Source organism: Rissa tridactyla, chromosome 2, assembly GCF_028500815.1.
Source record: "Rissa tridactyla isolate bRisTri1 chromosome 2, bRisTri1.patW.cur.20221130, whole genome shotgun sequence".
NCBI classification, from domain to species: Eukaryota; Metazoa; Chordata; class Aves; order Charadriiformes; family Laridae; genus Rissa; species Rissa tridactyla.
In genome coordinates, this window is record NC_071467.1 from 125,488,018 (window position 1) to 125,511,047 (window position 23,030).

At 41.7% G+C, this 23,030-nt stretch overlaps 1 protein-coding gene across 3 annotated transcripts in view; it reads right to left on the minus strand.

Annotated features, from left to right (window-relative positions):
- RARB (retinoic acid receptor beta) overlaps positions 1 to 23,030 on the minus strand; it is a 333,745-nt gene that overhangs the window by 79,274 nt on the left and 231,441 nt on the right. Inside the window, exon 1 of one of the 3 annotated variants that reach the window (XM_054190691.1) lies at positions 15,126 to 15,778. The exons of 1 other annotated variant lie outside the window; for it this stretch is intronic. In XM_054190691.1, the coding sequence (XP_054046666.1) occupies positions 15,126 to 15,282 (157 nt within the window). In that variant the 5' untranslated portion in view covers positions 15,283 to 15,778. Of the gene's footprint in view, positions 1 to 15,125; positions 15,779 to 23,030 lie in introns of those variants that run through there. One more of the 3 variants, XM_054190693.1, reaches the window with a different exon arrangement.

Sequence of the window (23,030 nt, forward strand, 5' to 3'; positions counted from 1 at the left end):
TTTTGGGTATTACCATGTCTGCCAAATAAATTTTTTATTTTCTATATATTCAGCATGTTCTTGTGACACCATTCATCATGACTTTTTGCTGTGGCTTGAATCCAGCAAGAAAATGAGTGTTTTAATATCTTTAATCACGTAATACTATTACACAGTTGTTCAGTACCACATGGACAAAATAAAACTGTTGTGCTCTATTTGCAAACGCAGTAAAACTGACTTGCTCTGTAGTATTTTACATATCAGTTTACTTCTCAAACTTTAGGACCATTAATTCAGAACATTTTGATCTTCATGTGTTTTTAAATATTAAAATCAATAGACTGACTCAACAAGAACCGATTCAGTGATCAAAACTACTTCAAGTAAGTATGGTAGCAGTTAAAATGCTCGTCATCCCAATTAATTTGTATTACAGACACACTGCTGGATATCACTCATTGATTTATATACCCTACTTTCTATACCCATTTACAAGGGCAATTATGAACTCCATCACATATGTTTAAATGGGTTACATTAGAATAATATCTAGACACTAGACTGCTGAGCTTAAAATCTTTAAGAATAGGTAAATTCTTCATTAATGGCTATGCCATCAATCCACTACAAATGGCCTATAACCTATAAGGCAGTACACAGTACTAATATTTCACTTTTCATGGGCAGTTTGGGGTTGACTCCAATGATGAGCTCCACTTCTATTTTTAATTGTTTTTAAAATTGCATATTATAGGCAGCAATAAACACTTACAAATTAGTATTATACCATCCACAGCTTTCTGCAAAGCATGGTTTCTATAAACAAGTTAAAACACATACATCTGTAAATAATAAGTATAAGTATGCTGAATTTAATGAATAAGAGCACTAAAAGAAATTGAACAGTAGGGGTTCAGCAATTAGAGTAACTGCCCATTTTATTAAAAATGTATTGTTTCCAGCTTTCACTTCAGAAGGCTTTTATTGCTCTGCTAATTCTAAGTTTTGATTTCTGTAGAAAAGGAGGTCTAACTCCTTATTTTCTTTGACAGCCCCCCGTCACACAGCCACTCGCCTTTTTTACAAGGCAACGGACAACTGCGAAGCTCATATCTCATTGCTTGGGATCTCACTCTTGGGGCCCTCGCGTCAGACCTTTTTTTTTTTTTTTTGGCATTATGCCACCCAGAGGTATGATTCTTTATTGAGGAAGGCTTCATCCCACAACGGAGCTGGGATGAAACCTGCTGAACCAGCAAACCCCAGGCAGCCATCCCCCGGCCCCTTTTCCCAGAGGTTACCAACCCTCAGGCGGAGCAGCACGTGTCCAGCTTCCCAGCCACGCTGTTGCAAAACAGGGCCATTTGCTGAAGCTGGCAAGGCTCAGGGCCGTGAAATGGAGCCGTGCGTTTCCTCCTGCCGTGCAGCAGCAGCCTCCCGCAGGGGACAGGGCAGCACGTAGACCGAGAAAGGCAAAGGTAGCTTCTTCAACCAAGCAGATATACCAGTAGACATCTCCCATGCCCCTAACGTTATTGCAGTGAACCTCTGGGGTACCTCTGCTGGTATGTAGATGTTTTCCATCCACTTAGCTTACTTCTCTACTAAGCGTTAAGACTAATTTTTACACTAGCCTAATTGCACCCACATTGCTTCGCTGCTGTAACTGTGGGGGTATAATTAAAACAATACATATTTCCATTTAGACATCAAATAATAACAGGAAAAAATGGCTTTCATCACTTGGGCTTATCTGCAACTAGAAGGGCAGTCAGACCAAAACTTAACCTTTCTGACATCCTCCAGCACACATGCATTTGCAACAGCTGAGACCAAAACAGGGACAAACTCTGTCCTCTTTCATCCCTTTAGCATGTCAGACCAGGGCAGTGCATTACTAAGAGCAGCTCACCTCAACATTTCTGATGCTAATGTAAGAAATTGAAGTTTATGGAATATTTAACAACTAAGCATCGCCAATATCTTTTGAGGGGGCAAATAAAATATACGGTTTATCAAGCCATAATGTTTGCCTGAGTGGAATTTCAATATTTCTGAATGGAATACCTGCCAGACAAAAGATGGTAACACAGAGGGGAAGGTACCATGAAAAACTAAGGCACTACCAGATCTCCTTTCCTTGTAAGTAATTCAGAGTCCTTATCATTGAGTTTACATAGTATTTTATATCTATTTTAAAGAATTTTTATAGGTGCAATTTACTTTCCAGTGGTGCAGTTAACCTGGCAAACATCCCTCTGCCCCTTTCACGGTAGGTGTAGCAGAAGCCGAAAGCTGGGAAGGAGCTCGGGTGTCCTAGACTGAAGCAGTAGCGATACTGTGCCTGTGGCTCGGAGCACCCCTCTAATCTCTGCCTAGAAGACCAAAGATCAATAAAATAAGACATTCACAAGAGACTGGAGACGAGTACTGCAACTGGAGAGCATGTTTTCCAATATTCTGTTCTCCTATTTTCTACCTGCAGTGGATTTTCCTATTAAGCCCTTGGAGTGAGGAATGCCCGTAATTTTACCTGTATGTCATCTCCCAGTACCATTCTCATTTGGAAGAGAAAAACTACACACATGCTGTACTGTAGGCAAACACATATGTGCAAGCAGTATTTCCTAGTCACCTGGTCTTTCTTATTCAACACCTACCTTCAACAGCGACTTGGGTTTTTTTTTTTTGACCAGCTACACTGCTCAAAATTGACTGCAATATCCCAGCCTTACAAAACAGGGAAAATGTCAACTTTATACAGAACAGGACAATAAGGAAATACTTTCTTTCCAAAAAGCTGGACAAGCAACATTCAGCCTTGACACCTGATGTCCCAAGAAACGTAAGGCAAAGCTTGTACTTTGAAAAAGGGAAGTTACTTTTTTTGAAGTGAGATTCAATTCCAGAAGATCTCTGTCTACTGTGCTTCAATAATTTTAAAATGTCTATATTATGATTATCCAATATTACATACATGCATATGTTTCACAAAACATACTTTTTTTTTTTTAGGGGAGAAAAAGACCTTTCCTGCCATGTTTGAGAGATTTGGGCCATCACTTTCTGTAGAAATTAAGCTCATTTTTACAAATGCTCTCCCAGTTGTCACGGTTGGGAAGATGTGTTATTAAATGCAAATTCATTCAGTGCCATCTTCCCGAATTTGCTGAAGGACAGCTTTAGTGCCTCAGCTGATACTGAAAGGATTCTGAAGCGACAGCAAAGTATAACTGACAACACACCGAGGCTATTAAAAAAAATTGCGGATAGTAGTATAGTAGTGAAACTGCCTATAAGACTATCCATTTCAATTTAAGGCCCAGAAAACTTTCAACCTGTGGCACTAGTCCTTCACGGAGTGACTGAGACAGGACAGAGCAGTCGTTTTAAGGAATTAGTGAAATATAATGGCTTGGGGTTGTTAGTTAGAAATAATTGGTTTTAGTTTCTTGGTATCTGCACAAGTCTGACAACTGTACAGCAGCATATAATTGCCCAAAACTGTAATAAACCTAGGTAAGCTTTCCACAGAGTAAGTAAGCTTTCCTTTACTTCCCTTTTTAAGGTCTGATCCTGTTTTGTCTTTCATTACATGGACCTCTTGGAAATTTTGGGAAATTAGTTCTTTTTCACACTTGAACCCAGCAGATATGACATGTTTTTCATCCAAAGAGATTGCTATAAAAATAATAATCAAAAGAAGGGAGTAACCTGTGAACCCAAGAGATGTTCTCTGAGAAAACTCACCTCTGACAAAGTTACCCTGGGATCAACCCCTGTGGGCAATCCCAGCACATGGGCAATCCCAGTGGGACGGGGCAGACTTTGGAAAGCTCTCACACCACCCAGGCACAGGGGAGACCTCACTGTTTCACGGCACCCTGAGCATTTGCAAACCAGTTTGCCTGATCACTGCCTTCCATTGTTTCCTGAGATAAGCAGGGCCCCAGTGAACAATTAAAGCTTTCAATAAATAATCTGTAAGCACATTCATTTGATTTACTGTTATTTGATACAGCAGTTAGTTTCAATGGGGCAGTTACTATTGATCACATAAAGTACTACAGACAAACATGAAACACTTCCAGAACTCCATGGATTATTACTCTTTATCTGCCACTCATCTGGGTTACTTGTAATGGTTGCGAAATTTAAAATCAATAACGACAATTAGCGTTCTGTATACTCTCAGGAATGAATCATGTGAAATATGTTTTGTTACAAAAATGAAAGGCTAGAGAGCTTGCAAACATGAAAGACTCCTGCAAGTAGCAAAACTCTAAAATAATTTCTCCTGGTATTATAAAGTGTCCAATAAAGGGGGTAAAGAAAAGAAAAAAAAATACAGGTATTTTAAATGCACCTGCAAGCATACACACAATTATAAAAGGGTATTGGTAAGATTTTCAAAGTAAATTGAAGAGACTTAGAAATACAACTTTCAACTAAGCTGGAGAGAAAGAGGGACCAAATTTTTCCTTAGAAAATTCCACTACAACCCCTACAATTTTATGCTCGCTCCTTGACCTCTACAGGAGTTTTGGGTTGTTAACAATGGCAGGACTTGCTGCTATGTAGGGAATTGAAGGAAAAGGTCTGACTCCTCTTCCCGCTAGCTTTTACTGTAGAGTTTATCACCAAAAAAAAAAGTATCTAGATGTAAGAAATGAAAGCAAGATGAAACTAATAAAGCTGGAAACTGATTGTAAGGGAAATACATTGAAAAACACCTTTTCGCTTAGCTTCAGATTCATGTAAATTAGTTGTGAATCTGATGAAATGCCTGGAAATAACAGTATTTTGAGATCTCTGCTAGAGTAATAATTCTAGATAATTAAAATGCAAAGCAATAAGAAAAATGTTTTATCATTAAACTGTAACCAGAGCTCTGTGTGAAATCATCCATTCAGAAGACTTGTTTTTCATCAATTATTTGTTATTTATCCGATGTAAATATAAGAAGGTCTAATTAAAATGTATGACTCCTTATGCAGCTTCTTGTCATTAAGACCAATGAAAGTATTCTGAAGACCATAATGAAATAATTATGTTTGCCTTTAAGAATCCTCTTCAACAACACATGGCAGTACTACACTAAATTAAAACATCAGGAACTAAATTTCTCTTGCATCTATTTCCATTTTCACTAATTATACCCCCAAGCTTTCCAATAGACCAGGCCTTAAAATTCTTTTGAAGCTGAAACAGCCTAAGGAACAGCAGCCTTTTCATAGTAATGGACTTTGATGAAGAAACAAAGGTAATGCAGCCCTGGAAGCATTAATATTTCAAATAGAGTTATCATGTGAAAATATGTGTTTATTTGAAAAACGGGGAAAAGACTGTTGGTAAAGAGCCAAATACGTGTTCCAGGGAAACCGACAGTCTGATTTAATCTCATTTAATTGCGTCATTCCTTCCTCACCTCTTTTCGTCAAGAGTATTTTCTTGTTCTGCACAGAAATTAAGGCTACCAAAAGCATAACAAACACGGTATTACTGGGCAGTGTCGGTGTATCACCCTGTAACTAAGCTCTGCTTTCACATTTCGGTAAAGGTGAAAACAGCCCCTGTGAACAATTGCAGCGTTCATACTGGACTCCATTTCAGGGAGAGGGGAACAGTTATTTTCCCAAACCGCCTCCAGACATGCAGTGCTTCCTAACACACAGGTCGTGCTTCAACTGTGAAGTTTTGCAGGACCTCTCCAAAACACAGAGAAAGGAAAGGATTTGGATAAGGTGGGGGGGGGGGCGGGGGGGAACAACAAACCCAAACCAAAAAAAAAACCCACAGAAGGATGTGAGTCAGCTCAGACTTCTTGCAGGCAGCCGAAGGCTTCGTTTCAAAACTTCGGAGAGATAATGGATCCTTCTTGGCGTGGTCTCAGAGAAGTGAATGTGGCAATACACGCAAAGCGTAGAAAGATGAGCAGTTCACATACCTAACCTGCATAGCATGTGACGATAGGCGCAACTAGAAAAACACAGCGGAATGTGCTCTCCAAACAGAAAGAGGAAGGCTGAGGTTCACCGGGGGACGAGGACTTGGGAAAAGTATATTATTCTGTTAGCTCCCCTCATCAAAGACACTTTGCACAATTATCTGAAAGACATAGGTGATTTGCAATTCGTTCTGCATTTTACGTCTTTGTAGTCCAAGTGTGGGGTGAAACCAGAAGGATCTTTAAGAAAGACAAGTCTCTGAGACTTTCCAGCCAGCCACTAAGGAGGGTCTGACATACACCCTGATCCAGCAGCTAATTAAATTTCTTCCTCAAATTAATGAAAAGAGCAAACCCAAACAACAAAGGAATACTCTTAAAAGTGTGGGGGGGGGTGGTGTGGAACCTCCTCAGACCAGAAGTTGAGAGGCAGAAATATGAATAACTGCTGAAAAACAACCAACCAACCCCCCCTCAGGACCTGATCCGAAGAATAAAAAGCTCACGCACGCCTGACTTTTTTAGCCAGTCCTTAGACTTGTGCCCCAAGCCAAAAACACAGATTGGTGGACTTCGTGGCCTCTGCTAGGAAGGGAAGGTTTGCAGAGAAGATAGGATCTTTGACTAGAACAAGCCAGAGAGTTACGCAAAAAAATCCAGAGAGACGAGCTTTGGGGCGCAGAGGCATTTCCCTGCCCCTGAACCGGGGTCCTGGGGAAAGCATCCATCCGCCCGCAGATCAACTGCCTCGGCGGCCGCAGCCCCTGCCAAGGGTACGGTTTGGGCAGGTATCGCCAGGTGGCACTGTGACACAGTTTTCCAAGTCCTTTTTCTCCGTGTGCGAGTGAATGGTCAGTCTTGGAAAGACAGGACACGCTGGTATTCATTGTGGGGTTTTGGGTAGAAGATGAGGAATTAAAGAGGGGCTCGGGAGGTGGAGAGAGGTGAGCGTTAGAGGAGCCGGCTCCTGCCCCGGTCTCTGCCCACGGACGTTCCCTGAGAACCGGTGCAGGAGGCTCCGAGACCCCCAAAAGCCAGGGTACAGCTGTGCTGTGCCTGAACACCTCTATCCCAGATCGATACTGGTGAACAAGGGAAGTATTTAAATCAACTCAGGTGCTGTTTCATCCACTTACCACGCAGGAATCTGGGAATTAACTTGGTATCAGTCACCAGCTGGCAGAGGAGTGATTCTGGAAGACGATAGGTCTCGTAGGAAAAGAGATACACACCTCTATATGATGTGCTGCTGCGCCACCACCAGCCAGTTTGGCAGAGAAGACCACTGTGATGGCCATTTCAGGAACTCACCACAAGCTGCATTCAGATGAAAAATCACAGGATTCAAGAGATATATATTTTTTGGTGTTATTTGACTGGATTTTTGTGGGTTTTTTTTCTTTTGTTTTGTTTTGGTTTTTTTGTTTAATTGAACCATTCCTTCCACTGTTTGTATCTTACAGGCACAAATGGCTTTCTAGGACTCACTGAAGGAAATCTGAGCTAAATCAAACTGTGGCAGCTGTCTCCGGTTGGTGCAACACCGGGCAACTTGTTTAATTGCTCCACACCTCTGCTATACGTCTTTAAAAGGTGAATGATCCTTCTTTCTTTCTAAAAAGAAAAGAAATATTGGATGTTCATTGTGCTGAAAGTCCAGCACAATGACACGAGCTTTTACTGGTATTTCGTAAAGTACTGGTACATAAATACACTAAAGACTCACTCATACAACCGTTCTGTGTCTGAAACTCTTATTAAAATCACCAGTGGAGGGTTGAGTGCATTTAAGTGCTTCACTAGATAAGGTTCTAAAAGACAAAAATACACATAATTTGTCATTTTGTTGTTCAAAGATCCTTGCTAAAAATACAATGTGAGCCTAGAGAAAAATATTATGGTTCAATGGAAAGAGATCCTCCAAACCATTAAAAGAAACTAAGCAGTGCTAAAAAAATTCTGTTGCGATACATTTCTCTGCTCTTTTTCTTAGGGGATGCACTTAGAGGGTAAAATGTAAGTCACTGGAAGTGCATAAAACGGAAATCCCTCCAAACTATGGATGGACTTTAACACCACGTCCTTAGTGGTGAAGATCCAGAGCACTCTGAGAATTTATAAATACTCATTCAAGCTTTAACCTATTAAACCTATACAAGTGTCGCTTGCATGTGTATATTTAACTTACATAGTTTTATAATATTCAGTTTATATGTGGTACAAGCAGGGGAAAGAAAAATCACCTTGTCCAAGGGGAACAGAAGGTATATTATATACGCTGTGTCTAGGATTCTTTACACAGACTTGCTGGATTATATTTCCATCTCTCTTAACAAAAGTATTTGAAGAAGCTGTAAGGCTCAAACGGAACGCTAAAAGAAAGTGGGGTCAGTTATATAAGGGCTGGCATTAGTTTCTTAAAAGTTTTTTTCCTACCCACTCCCAAATAAAGGGACAAAGAAGTGAACATTGTGGGAATGTGTTTCTAAACCACACGATATCCTTATCAGATTGTCATGTACAAGGGAGGTTCTCACACAGGGACCCCATGCTGGTGAGCTGCCGTGAGCTGCCCCGTCACATGATGCAAGTTCTTCGCTCCTATTCAGATGACTAAAATGAGCCGAAGGAAGCTAGATTTTCCCTCCCCGCCCCCCCCCCAGATAAGCAAAACGCATAGGGACCACAGTCATATTAATTCGCTGCCACTGGGAAAACAATCCAGAGCAGCTGCTAATGATGAGCAAGTATACGAAGGAGACAATATAGCTATTAAAATCTATACCACAAGCTTGAAAGTGTCTTAGATTAATATCCAATGAGTGGACTTTAATGCAAGGAAGCAAACAGAGAATCGGAGAAATCTGTGAGTCAGTCAAAATACAGGGAAAAAAAACACAGTTTGTGGTTTAAATGTGAAATTTGCAAACTTGACTTGTAAACTTATAGAAAGAGAATAATATGCTCTTATAAACAAGTCCTACTTTGTTTTATAAGTGTCTCTGTTTCCACTGCTAATATTGTGAACTCTGTCATTTAATTACTTTTTTCATATAGTTCGGGAGAAGTGGGAAAGTCCTTTAAAATTTTTTAATATTAAATGAAGGTTCTAAGCAGTATTTGGCCATTTAAATGTGTGGCCTGCTTTTAAAAGTGCTGAGGGAGCTCGTAGATACTCAGCATATTTGGAAATGAAGCCATGAAATGCGGATTTAGGATGCTAACTTCAGGCTACTGTTTCTGACATTCTTAACTTTTGAAACACATTTACTCATGCAACGACAGATTAATAAAATCCCAGACCTTAGATTATTTTTTAAAAGACAGTTTAAAATCCACATTTTTGGATGGAAGTTGTTTACTGATTACAATTAGGAGGCACAGCTAAGATTACGGTGACCGAAAGACTGCACAGAAGAATCATTGCCACATGACACCAGTTTGTTTATTTTGTACCTAGAATATGGTTCTCATAAAAAGGCAGCAGCAGACAAAAGATATTACTCTTGTTTTGCGTACTAGAAAATCCAGCTTTGCTACCCTCCTGCCTATACTCTCTTTTTGCAGTCCAGAGAAAATGATTATTCTGTTATTTTAGAATAGTTTTGAGCATTTTATGGCTTGTATTTTCGTGGTTCCATTTGGTTTGAAAGGGCTTGGATTTCAGCAAGAAGTGGCATGGGTCACACTGCATGGGGACAGACTTCATGCACGTGAGCAAAGGTCAAAATCAATCATAGCTTTGTATTTCCAGGCCTATTACTTTTGGCAGTTTACCCTGCCAGAAGGGGCTAAAATATTTGCTTCCCAAAAGGAGTAAACATCAATAGGGGGCAGGAATATAATCACCTTCTCAACCACGCAGCAATGAGAAATGAGGGAAAAGGATCTCCTCCTCGCCGTAGCCATTAAAGCCATCTAAACACTAGATGCAACATTTTCAGCAAAAAGTTGAAAGATTTCACAGCACAGTGACTTGAAAAGGACAATAGGCCTATTTAGGCAATTATATTATGCAGGCTTTGTTATAAGGCAGCCCTGCTCAGTCCCAGAAAGTCTGGATAATCAAAAGTGTCCAAGTACAGGAAGGGGAAAAGTACAACCCCACCCTCCTCCCGCACAGCCGCTGCCAGGACCTCTGGATTTGAAGGGTAAAGTCTATTTACCGAAGCTCCTTGGCCATTTTATACATCAACTGATATCCTTCCTCATGGGGCTGTGCGCTACAGCCTTAACGAAGCTCTGGAAAGCCCTCTGAAACCACAACTAATTTGGCCCCAGCCACCCGCCCCTGTAAATTCACTGCTCAGAGGCTGCTGCCAGCCCCGCAAGGCAAAAACTTTTGAGGGGGAGAGGGATGTTCCCCCTCCAACACACACTACTCGCACGCATACCAGCCCCGGTCCCCACGGCCAAAGAGATCTGGAAACTCATCGCAGCTGTGCTCTGCTTTTGAGGTCTCAATAGGACGGGGCACGGCGCGGCCGAGGACGGCAGCCAGCAGCCCTCCTGAGCACAATGTCCCTTTCACAACCCCGGCTCCCAAATCTAAATGCTGGCTGTGTAACACAGCCCCACTTCATCGGCCGCGTAAAGGGCGGTGTGTAAATTAGACCTGAGCAAAAACAGTCGCTCAGGGTGTTTAGGGGAGGGAGGTTGGAAGCATAATCCCCCGACCGGGGCACCCCCTGCGAAGCCCCTTTGCTCGGCCAGGCTGCGGCACAGGCCTGACGCACACATGGTTAACGAAGACGGCTCAGCAGTAAGTGGGGATTTAACTGGACGTGAGGATGACTAACTTGGCTGCCTGAAACATTATCTCTCTCTTTCAACTCCTTAACTTCGCCGTAACCCTCTCTCCGAGGCAGCGGCCCCGCCAGCCTGGCTTTGTTCTGACAAGTTGCACCCTGGCTGCACAGACTCATTAGCTGAGTGGGGAGTCACCCAAAGATACATTGCTTTTCCTCCAAGCTCATCCCACCCCAACTTCACCAGCGAATGCCTCTCATCATTTCTGTCTGCAGGAGTTTTTGACAGTGGTGCGTGTCCATTAGAGTTTTCCTCTGCCAGCAGCTGCATCAGGCTAACTGCATCAGAGTCTACGCAGAGAATAGCTGTTCTCGTTTTAATTAATTTGAAATAAAAATATCCCCGTGCAATTTTTATTTTTTTTTAATGAAGAGGATTCAGAAACAAACACTTTTTCATCACATAGTCCAGGGCATTAAGCCACAAGTATAAACATTTAAATAAAGACTATATCCCTAAGCAAATCAGTCCTAGCGATGTAGCTGTAAAGTTTATACATGAACTTTAAAGAAAATAACCTGGTTCAAACAGATCTTGCCTTCTGGGCACTAGCAAACACACCTGCAGCAATTTGATACTTGGGAATGCAGATTACAAGTCCTCCACTTCAAAATGTTTGTTTTTAAATTCAGAAAGATGAAAGAAAATAAAGTAGTGAACTTTTTTCTGGTTGAGCGCAGATGTTTCCAGTATTTCCAGTGCTTGCAGGGAAGGAGAACCTGACCCAAAGATCGCAATAATCCGGAATTCAGAAGGAAAACGCATGCCTTCTGGAATCCCACCTTCACGAACCTTCTGAAGGTTAATACCCGCTAGATCCTCTCCCGGCAAACACTTCCCACCAAACCGAAATAAGAACTGTATGCTACAGAGCCTCAACATCCTATTACGTTCTGCTGCCATACCCATAACTTTCACCTTAATTTTCTTATTCTTCTAAACCTAACAAAACGCGGTAGGCAGTAGTCTTCTACTTGACATAATTAGCTGAAACACTACATACTGCCAAACAAACTTACGCTTGTTTTGGGCCTGCTCATTTTTTTTGTCCTGTTTAATTAACGAAGACTTTTTTAATAGTCTTTTCCAAGGCCAAAGAAAAATGGCCATTCCTTGCAGCTCGCTCTCTCTCAGGGCCTGTCCAGTTCCCACTTCTGCGGTATTTAGTTATCTCACGTTTCACCAAGAGTTGCTTGTTTTTCCTCAGAAACTGTTGTCACTGCACTACAAGGGAGCAGAAAATCCTACTTTACTTAAAAAAGTACAAATTACTAATTCTTGCAATTTTAACTCTTTTGTCCGCTTAAGAACTGTTCTCCACTAATTTCATTATACTGACCTGATTTTTATCTTATGAGAAAAGGAGTGAGAACGACTCATGATTAGAAGTGCAGTCAGTTCTGCTCATTTCTGAGTCCATCATTTTCTTTGCAAATAAATACTTTCCTTTAAGCCCATAACTATATAACTAATATCACATACAACAAATACGTACGAGCGCAAAATCAGGTATTTGCTTTTTGTGCTCGTAACACATCTTGCAATGTACAGTGGCTAACATTTGGGTTCCAACCCATAGCAGGTTTTTCCTCCCACAGGAGGGAGGAAAAAAATACCACACAAGTTAAGGTCATGTTTGGGTTGCGCCTTACCCTCTATTTTTACTTTGCAGACCCTGGTGGAGTGGAAGATTTGTGATGCTGCAGGAGTGCGATCGCTTAGTGAATCGTTAACAGGATTAACATACTGAAGATGAGCTGAAGTTGCAGCCCTACAGCATTCTGCCCTAACCCCTGCAACGGCCAATTTTGCCAGTGTTTCAGTCAAAAACCCCGATGCTGTCTGGGATTGTCGCTAGCCTGTTCAGAGTCTGCACTATCCATGTATTAGTCCCTCAACAACCATTTACCTTTTACTCTACAATCACGTCTCTATCAAAGCAATATTTCTAAGGCCTAAAGCAATGTCTGCAGGTGTACTGTTTTTATGGCAGAGCCAAAAATAAAACAACAAAATAGACCCAAACCCCTACCTATTACATGTCTAACAATTTCAAAATTTGGCTATGATTACATTCCATTAAATCACAGAGGTCTTCATAAAAATAGAGAATCAGGAAACACTTGAGTTAGAATTAAACATTGCTATCTTTGTATTTATAAGCACTGGAGCAACCTTTAAACCATTAAAAGCTTTGTGGACCACAAAAATTCTGGTTTTGTCATTATTTTCATGAGATGCAAGGAAAAAAATCTTACATGTTGAGAGAATTTTAGTACTTTCTAATCCATTTATATATATTTACCCACACACATAAAGTCATTATTCTTTCTTTAAAATTAAAACCAAAACTTGCTCTGGAAATCAAACAGAATTCTTCATTTGGATCCTAACTAAATTGCTTTTCCACATTTCTATACCATTAACTTTCACAGTTCAAATTACAGCCACCATATTATGATTCAGGTTTCCGTCTGATTTTAAATTCCCATGCAGTGAAGATTAATTCTATTGCTTACAAAGTTACGAGACTGGATTCCTGAATGCATTTTCCTGTATTTTTTATTTACTCTTGTTAATATGAGTTTCTTTGATTAGCTAAACTTTGCTGTTATCAACACTTGTCTCTTATCACAGGCCCTAGGCAAATGACATATTTACCACTCATTCCATTCTGATAAGGGTAATCCTATGTTTAACTTGCTCAAGAACAAACACCATATATTTTTGTTTTTAAGAATCCTGCTTCTAGGTATTAACAACATACAAGAGCAGGACATTTTTAAACTAGAAGTTATTTAAGAATATTTTGCCAGTGTAAGCTTTTTACGACAGCATATGCCTCCTACTCCAGAAAACTTTAATTCCAAGTTTCCGCGATATTACCACTGAAGTTACACTCTAAAGTTTAAACCATGGAAGGAGGAAAAAACATTTTTAGCAAAACATCTGTTTCAGGTCCCCCCCCCCTCCCCCAACTGAAGCTCTCCCATAGCTAGTAACATTATTTTGAAGTAAAAGCTTTGTTTCGTCTCACATTTGAAGCATTTTGAAAACAGCGCGGAGAAAATAAACATCCCATGCTGAACTTCACAGTCTAATTTTAATTGTAAAGACATCAAAACATTTGCAATGTTGTGGGCTGGTAGTCACCAATTTTTACAATTCTGTTTTCATTACTCAACCCACACAAACGTCATATGGTGACTGAAAACTTTTGAGCAGAGTGAAAAAACACACTATTTCATCAAAAATTTTTCAGTTAATTTTTCAGTTTCCCCCTCCACCCCTTTGAGATAAACTGTATCGAAGGGACAACTATTCTAATTCCTAGGTAACTTTTTAACGTACCGTAAAACAAAAATTTCAAACAGAATTATACAGTTAATGGTGTACTGAAGTGCCCAAGAGCGTGCTAAAAACATTTTGATAGATAGCCAAGCCATTTATCTAAATCACCGTCAGAGCAGTGAAGCATCCTGCAAGCTTTTATGCAGAGTATAAGGTGATGCTTTCTGGCACTTCTTGTCATTTCTCAAACTTGAAACTGTGGTGTTAAAATGCTGCCATTGTTTACCATCTACGTATTTCAGCAACAAATCAAGACCCTGTAACATAATAATACATTTTCAGAAGTGTCCTACCGCTAACTCTCCCTCCTCCGTTACCAGTGCAACGCTGCCTGAATCTCAAGGTATAGAAATAATTGATGGTTAAACTCAAAGGGTGTTCACAGCAAGTAGTTTTCTAGAAAAACAGCAACTTCTTAGAGCAACAAAGTGAAGAAGAAAGGTGGCAGCAAGGTCAGTACAAAGAAATATTGCCTTTTCTTAGGAAACTTAAAACTACTGTCTAATTTTTGGAATGGCACCTACCCACTGCAATTCAACATCTTTGCAAGAACTGTATGGAGCAACACTTTAATTGCTTGGCTGCTCTGCTAAAATGCACTTTGAGACAACATGCATCCCAGTTATCTAACATGGTACAAAATTAGATTAAGGAAGCACAGAAAAAAACTACTACAGAAATGTTACGTAAATCTGTCCTTCACTGGTTGGAGTTTTGCAAGTATTTGCTGTATTATATTATAATTTTATGTGTTCCTGCTTGGCTCCACAACTGTTGTTAGGATCAGTATGCTACATGAGAAGGGATAAACAGAAAGCAGCCCCGTGCTTCTTTCCTTTTTCCTTTCTTGCCAAAAGGAGAAAAAAAACCAGCTTGCAAATCACATTTTGCACAAGAACTCCCCCCACCCCGCATTATCCCTGCGCTTAATTACAAGTATTTCTTTTTTTAAATACATGCACATAATAATAATAAAAAAAAAATAATTAATAATAAATAATTGCTTTAAAGTGGAAAAATAACAGTTGGGACCTACATTGAGCACTGTGCCGGTGTTGCCACTCTGTTTGTGCCAATCCACTGAAGCATGCTTTGAGAGCCTTCTCCTGGAGCATGCAGGAAGACGGACTCGCAGTGTAGAAATCCAGCATCTGAGCAGGGCTCACTGCTAGGACATCCATACAGTCAAACATGATTCCCCCTGCACAGAATGCCTGCAAAAGTGCTTTCCTCTAGGTGTGGAGGAAAATGGCACATAAAAGTACACCCAACTCCATCAAACTCTGCCCCTTTTTTGGCACGTAGGCTGTTGGTCTTTTTCCCAGACCAGAATCATGAATTATGACAGACAACACAGCTAAAAGCCTGTAATTGATCCAAATGATCATTTACCATTTTCCAGGCTGCCCAGCCAATCCAGCAAGATGGGGGGAAGCGAGGCGCATTCCAAGTTTTAGCTCCCATCAATTTCCCCCCAAAATTTCTTTAGAGTCAAGCCCCGCTCCCAGGGCGCTCGCCGGGTGGGTGCCGCGTCCCGCGCCGTGCCGATCGCCCGCTTCCCCGGGATAAAACGGCTCCGGTAGGGACTCGGAATCCCCCTCGGACGTGAATAGATCCTTCTGCCTCCGAACAGCTCACTTCCTACTACTTGTGTCACAGGGAATGAAAGATTGAATTGCCTAATATATGCGAGTGAACTTTCCGTGAACCCTTCCCAGGCTGCTAACCTTCAAATGACCCAAGCGGTCTGACATCACCAGCTCCCAGGATTCTCACACGCCTTCACAACTCCCAGCAGCCCTGCAAAAAAAGCAGGCAGGCAGGCAGGCAGGCGGACGGGCGGGCAGGCAAGCAGGCAGGCAAACACTAGCCACAGCCCTGCCAGAGTCGCCCCGCTGCCGCTGCGCGGGCGGCAACGGCGGGTGCGTAACGGGGAGGCCAACTTGCAAAGAAGACCCCAAATAATAAAGTTTAAAAAAAAAAACAAAAAAAAGAAAAACAAACAACAAACCAACCGCAAGGAGGAGGGGAGGAATTGAGGCAGTGATGTCTTTGGTAGTTACAGAGAACGGAGGATTTTTAAATTCCAGCTCAATTTGCTAAAACTTCTGTGCCCCCCACCCTCCCCCACACTCTGTACCTCCCTGGAGAGGCCATGAGCAAGGCGCAGGTGTCTGCTGCTGTACCGGAGCTGTGGACACGGGCTTCACCCCAACTTCTGGGGCAGTGGGGCTGGGTGTGGAGCAGCCGCCCCCTAACCCAGCCCCACGCACGCCAGCAGGGACCCCCATCCCATGCCGCCAGCAGGGACGATGGCTGGTACCAGCCCTTCTCCCGGCAGGGACCTCACGGGCCTGTCCTTCCTGGTGTGGGGGGGGTCAAATCCCATCTCTCCCCATCACCCCTTACCCTCACTCTTAAATTCACCCAGCGCTCCCAGGTGGGCCTGATTTCACAGGCACCATCACCCGGGAGGGCCCATCCCCACCACCCAGCCTGGGGCAAGGAGGCAGCCATGCAACCCCTCTTCTCCACAGGCCCGGGGGCCACTGGGTCCTGCCTGTCTCTGATTAGCAGAGAGGGGCCAGGGCAGCTCAGGTGGCCCTGGAGGGGCTGTATCAGCTTTCAGAGGGCTAATGAGCCCCAGCTCCTTGGAAGAGGAGAAAGGCCACGAGCAGGTCCCTGAAGGAACGGGACCCACCCCAGGGTAACAGGAGGGGAAACCATGGCTGCCCCCTCCCTGGGGCAGGCCCCCCTCACAGACATTTTGAAAGCATGGTTCTGCTCCCACCAGAACACCCTCAGAGGTCTGGGTGAAACTGCACTGCCGGCAGCCCTCCCTCATGGCAGGAGTAGGTGTCAAGGCCTTCCCAGCACCATGCTGGCCCACCATCCACGTCAAGCCAGCAGGGAACCCCTCTGCTTTGTGGGTAAATAACCACCTTCTGCAAAGTCCTGCTCACAGAGAGAGACTCCATCGAGGCCTCCACCAGTCCTTATTCCTACGGACACTTTAAAAATGAAAAACAACAGCCTGGGAACGCTCCCTCTGCCCCACTGGAAAGGACATGAGCTCAATGACCACGTGCGCGCTTTCATTTTAAGCGAATGAGCCAAGTGGCCTCAGCCCCATCGGACTGAGCGCTGGCCCGGAGTGAGGTTTCCTGAGGCATGGAGGAGCCTCGCTTCCCGCCCCAAAGGTAGTTTGGGTTTGGAAACTGGAAAACAAAACCCTCGAATACTGCCTGTTTCTCGAAAAGATGGGAGTGGGGTGGAGCGGGGGACGCTGTGTGCATACATGGCACATAAGTGGCAACCGTAAAGAAACGCTGGGGAGAGACTCACTCCGGGACCTGCGCAGCCACTTCAACGGATGCGGTGTCCCCTCTCCACAAAAAGTCCTTTGATGAACCGAAAGCTCTCTGACAGACAATGCCTGCAGATTGTATTAACTAAACTTTTCACACAGCTTCAAGAATTTAAAAAAAACAACCCAACAAAACAAAACCCCACACAGAGCACACGCACTTGTTCCCTGAAACTGATATACCCGCGATGAAAACCACTGGCCAACAAAAAGACCTGCTGCAATCTGGAAGCGAATCTGTTTGAAGGGATAAAACCAAAAGCTTTTCTTAGCCTCCTTCTTCCCCTCCGACGGGAGAGCTCTGGCTGTCCCTGCAGCAGGCAGCCTCTCTTCCCGTCTTCCCTCTAGGAAGAGGAGTTACAAATGCTGGAGTTTTAACAGCGCCTTTTTAAGGACTTTTTTTAGGACTTTCTGGGTCCATTAGGGTGTCCTCCCCCAGCCCAGACTCCTCCAGCTGAAGAAGCCCCTGACACTCTGTAATCCACAGGCTTATCCAAAAAACCGTCCTTCAGGGAAGGCTTGTTTAAACCATGTCAGCACAGCAAGCGGCACTTGCTGTATTAAAAAGGCAAGTGGAAAAGTGGCTAAATTTTTGTTGAAATCTCAGCTGGCTACATTGCTACAGTTTTGTTTTCAGTAGCAAAGCTAAATTAAGACGGTATTTTCTAACCAGATGACACAAGACGCACAAGAAGTTTGGAATATGTAATGCGTCACCACAAAAATAACTGGAAAGGATTATACAAAACACAGTATGTTTTTTCAGTCTCCAATTTAGGGAGAAAACAGCATTTTGTGTGGACCAAGACTCTCAGAACAGTTTAAGCTTATGCCAAGAAAAACATATTGCCCATGTGAGTTAGAATAAACAACATTCGACAAACAGAAATACAGGTATGTTTATTCCATTAACAGTCTTATAAAACTGTATTTAAAATAAAATCTGCCCATTGTACATCAAAATGTAGACTGGCAACTTCTGAAAGTAAATGTCAGGAAGTCACGCTTAACTGAATATGAATTGAAAAAGATTGCTTTTTCTCACTGTATCTAAATGAGCCAGGTAGCTCATCATGTTTCATTACGAATAATAGTTGTGCTAATGCTTATACTTATTACTAAAACCACATGTAATTAAAAAATTCTTCAAATAGCCTAATGGTTTGCTCGCATACTATTTCTACAATACAGTAATTTATGTATCTCGTATTTTACTCTGAAATAGCATGATACTTGTTTTTCTTAAAGAGAGTATCAGGAAAAGCTACGTTCATAAAAGGGGGGGTATTTCCTAATCTAGATCAGGACTAACCATAATTAGTGTAATAACTAATAGCCCTCTAATTCAAATGTAATGAAACTTTAAGTATTGCCACATATTTCAAATGTCTGCCCAGCTCCTATAGAGGTGCGAGTAGGCAACAACTCTCCAGTATCTTCCACTTCATCCGTGCAAAGAAATTGTGATTTCACATCACCGCTTTGATCTGTTTTCTCTCAGACTGCGATAGCAGAAACTTTACAATAAACATATTCTTAGCCACAAGTGAAATAAAAAGCAAAAGTTCAAGTCAGAAATCTATTTCCTTTGGTGTTACTGTATATTTGTCAGTGTGACATAGCACATTTGAAACCCATAATCATAAAACAAAAATTTACAGCCAAGGTTTAGGGTCTACATCTGTTTCTCTGGTTTTTGTACTGCAATTACCCACTGGACAATTCAGAAAGCAGCACTATGAATCATGTACTGCACACATGTTTGTGCTGGTCACTTTTTCGTTAGTACAAGAGGCTGAGGATGCCATAATGTGCTTCACCGAGAGAGAGAGAGCATTAACTAGAATTAGGATGAGTGCACTGGGCGCTCTAATAAAAATGACTTTACTAGAAGCAACAGAGTACTCCTGGAATATTACAGGCATATTTATAGGATGGAAAAATTAAGAAGTACATGCAAAAATTCTCCAAAACGTACCTTAGGGCAAGTGGACTTTTTTTTTTTTTTGCATGCATGCGTTTTACTATTAATCAAATGTAGCACTCTCTTGAAACAGTTTTGACAGCAGAGTAAATGGTTACTAGTGAATGATGTGTGTGTTTAAGCAGTGAAAGCAGAGACAAAGTGATGTTTTCTTCTACTCCCTAGGCAAGAGCTGACACTAAGCTTGCTGCCTCAGCTTTGATACTCACAGATTCCTTTGTGTCAGTTGCTGGGAGAATCACTGGCAGTTCACTAACCCTGCCTCACACACAGGGGCTTTGATTTTTACCTCTTCATTGAGAATAGATGTTAATATGAAACAGTACTTGTCCTGGTGCTTGGCGCTTTTTTTTCCCCCCCCTTTTTTTTTTTTTGTCTCAACTGGCGATACGGACTTTCAAATCTAAAAATTGAATCCCCTTTCACTAATAGTATTTTTTACTGTTGGAGGATGTTATCCTCATGTCTCAAGCATGTGAATGATGTCAAAAGATTATGGGGAAGAAAATCACTGGATCATGAGAATGGCTGAATATTTAAAACTCCAGGGTAGTCCTGAAGAAATAGGTATCAACCCTGAGAAATAACTGCCCCGAAGAAAATAAAACAGTAAAATTACTGGCATAAAATGGCACAAATGATACAGAAAAACACAAAGTACAGTGAAATTAAGTCAAAAAGGGGTTTCTTCTGACTCCTACATGCTACTATGCACAGCTCGCAATGACTGAAACAGGAATTTGCACGTAACAGAAAGAATTACTTCAGGCCAGAAATATAACAGCAACTGGCGAAAGACTATTCAGTGCAGAGCAGTAAGTTATTTTAGATGGGAAAAGCAGAGTTAGTCAGCTCCAGACCCAGAACTCGGGCATGCAACCAGTCTGCAAGTCACTTACCGATAAAGGCTTTTTGTCTGTTTTAATCAGTGGATATGTATTTGTAAAGATGCCTTTAAAGCTGATTGCTTAACTTAAAAGCTATAAAAATAATTCACCTCTACAAACTCAAGCACATGACCACGTTTCTTAGAATCCATACTGTGTTTTACACTCCTTTGGCCCGGAGCCAGGGGAAAAGAACTGCCCTATATGATAAAACTGGAAGTGTATCTGGTTCATCAATCCATTTCTAAAAGTGACTGCTACTAGATCTTTCTAAGAAAAATACAGGAATCCCTAGTGATTGGTGAAGTATAACTCACCCATAGGTCCTCTAATAGCCTGTTCTCTAACAGCAAATCACTTAAGCATTAAAGCATGAGATTTAATATCTTTTCCAAATTTGTTTTTGGTAATAGCCCTGATATCCTAGATATTCATATATAGCCAATGTCTTTTTGGATTATGACAAATTCGTAGCTCTGTGACGCAGAAGGAGATAGTAAGTTATTGGGCTTTAAGACAAAGAAGGATAAATATTTTTTTAAAAAAACATATCCATGTTGCAAATAAAGGAAAACACAGACCAAGCCGCACCTCTCTGAGGCCCCAAAGGCTGACTGCTGTAGGCTCCAGAAAGGTTGGCAAAGAGGCAATGACATCATGTGCCTAAAGAGGGGATGACATGCATTTTTGAAGGATATAAAAAGGAAAAGCATTATTACATTAAAAATTGGCTACATACTGAATCTACGCTTGCTGTTTAGGAGGATCCTGCAGTGCAAACACCACTGCTAAACGGTTGCCAGAAAAAAGGAGAGAAGCAAGGGGGGGAAAAAAAAGTTTGTTTCATTTTGTTTTCTTTTTAAATGACCAGAAACTGCTGTTTCAAGGTTTAGCCAAGAAAGAGATTTTTAATGCTAGGCTATAAATCCCTCAAAACATAGAGTTATAATGGAAATGCTGAGGTAACTGGAGTGCCATGCATGGCACTGACACATTGCATTATATAATCCAGGGAGAATGAGGGCTGGGAGATCTATAAAACGTAAGTAGAAGCAAGATGTAGGAAAGAGCAGAAGAGCAAGTAGAACTATTGATATTAAACTGCAGAGAATACTACTTCTAACAATAAAGTCTCCTATATGCTGAATATGCTCATGGTTGGCTGAAGGTGAAAGAGCACAGAGCTCCATTAAAAATAAAACAGAGATTCCAAAAGGCTCTATGAGTAACTGTTTTGTTTCTGGCTTTTTTTAGGGAGGGGAAAAAAGAAGAAAAAAAAAAAAAAGAAAGTTACCAAACAAACAGATAGTATTTTCTGTTGTTCTGTTATCCTGAAAGGTGTCTCATAATGTGTAAATAAATAAAATTAGAAAATGTAGAATAAAAGGAGTTCCAAACATAGACAATTTACAAACATAGTTGTAACCAGAATTAGAATAGAAACTGGGACAATAGTATTTCTAGAGGTTCACTGATGGCAGCTTAAACTCTTAGCAAAAAGTTAGTCCTAGTGACTTTCTTCCAACAAAAAACCAAGGTTACTGAGCAGTAACTGGAGCTGCAGCTCAGTGCAGACATATATCCTAACAAAGCCTAAACCTCACTTAAGCCCTATTTAACTTAAGACAGACTTGAGCAGCATTTAGGGCTTGTGCTCCTGAACTGTGACAGGGACAACCCATATAGAGAGACCCCAGAGGCCAGCGACAGCCAAAACACTCTTGGGCAGAACTCTGGTCACATAAAGCCTGATGCAGATTGGACTGGATTATGCCATTAGTGTAAACTGCAATGGATCCACAGCTCGACAGCTTGACACATGTATTCATGATAATCCAATTCCCACTTAGCTAGTTCCCAAACCTACGTCAAACACTGAAAGAACAGTCCAATATCCCATTTTAAAAGGCAAAAATGAAGGAGTGACTGGAAAATGTGCTGGCATAGCGACCTGGACAGCAGAGGTAATGACAGGAATGACAATGCGGTGAGACCACCAGATATCTGCTGGTAATGATGGTCATCAGGCCAACATCTCTACTCAGTCTGCTGCCCTAACGCACTGTACAATCACACCTTTGTTTTATTGTGCAGATGTACTCTCTGTTTGGGCAGTTTGGGGATCAGCCTGGAGAATTTTTGCTGTAAATGAGGTAGAATTACCCAGAAACTGAGGTATGTATTTGGCAAATCGGTGTCCCTTTTGTTTTGCGGATTACGTACCATCAACACTGTGTGAATAAACTGAGGGAATGCATCCCCTCAGGAACATTGTTATCACTGTAACTTTATTGATGTCACCTGAAAAGTAAACTTTGCTAACAAGGTCAGTTTAACAAACAGACAGGTTATCATAGTGTAACTATTGCTGAGCAGGTAAGGGATTCCGTATATCCCTTTTATGCTACAATAACTGCCCACGACTGGGCTGTTGCAGGTATAAGTACCCTTAGTCTGCCAGACTCCCACACTGGGCCACAGAAGAAATTGAAAGTCCAGACATATTATGGCCAAGCTCAGGGAATCATGACTGACACGTGTGCTTTAATCAAAGAGGACTTACAGAGCTGGGGTGCAGTTAGAGACTGTGGTGGTCAACAGCATATTGACCCAGCCACTGTCCAGTATCATGAATTTTTTGTCCTTCTGGGACCTTTTCTGCCACATCTAGTGAAGGACATGCAAGGTGGTCTCTAAGCACAT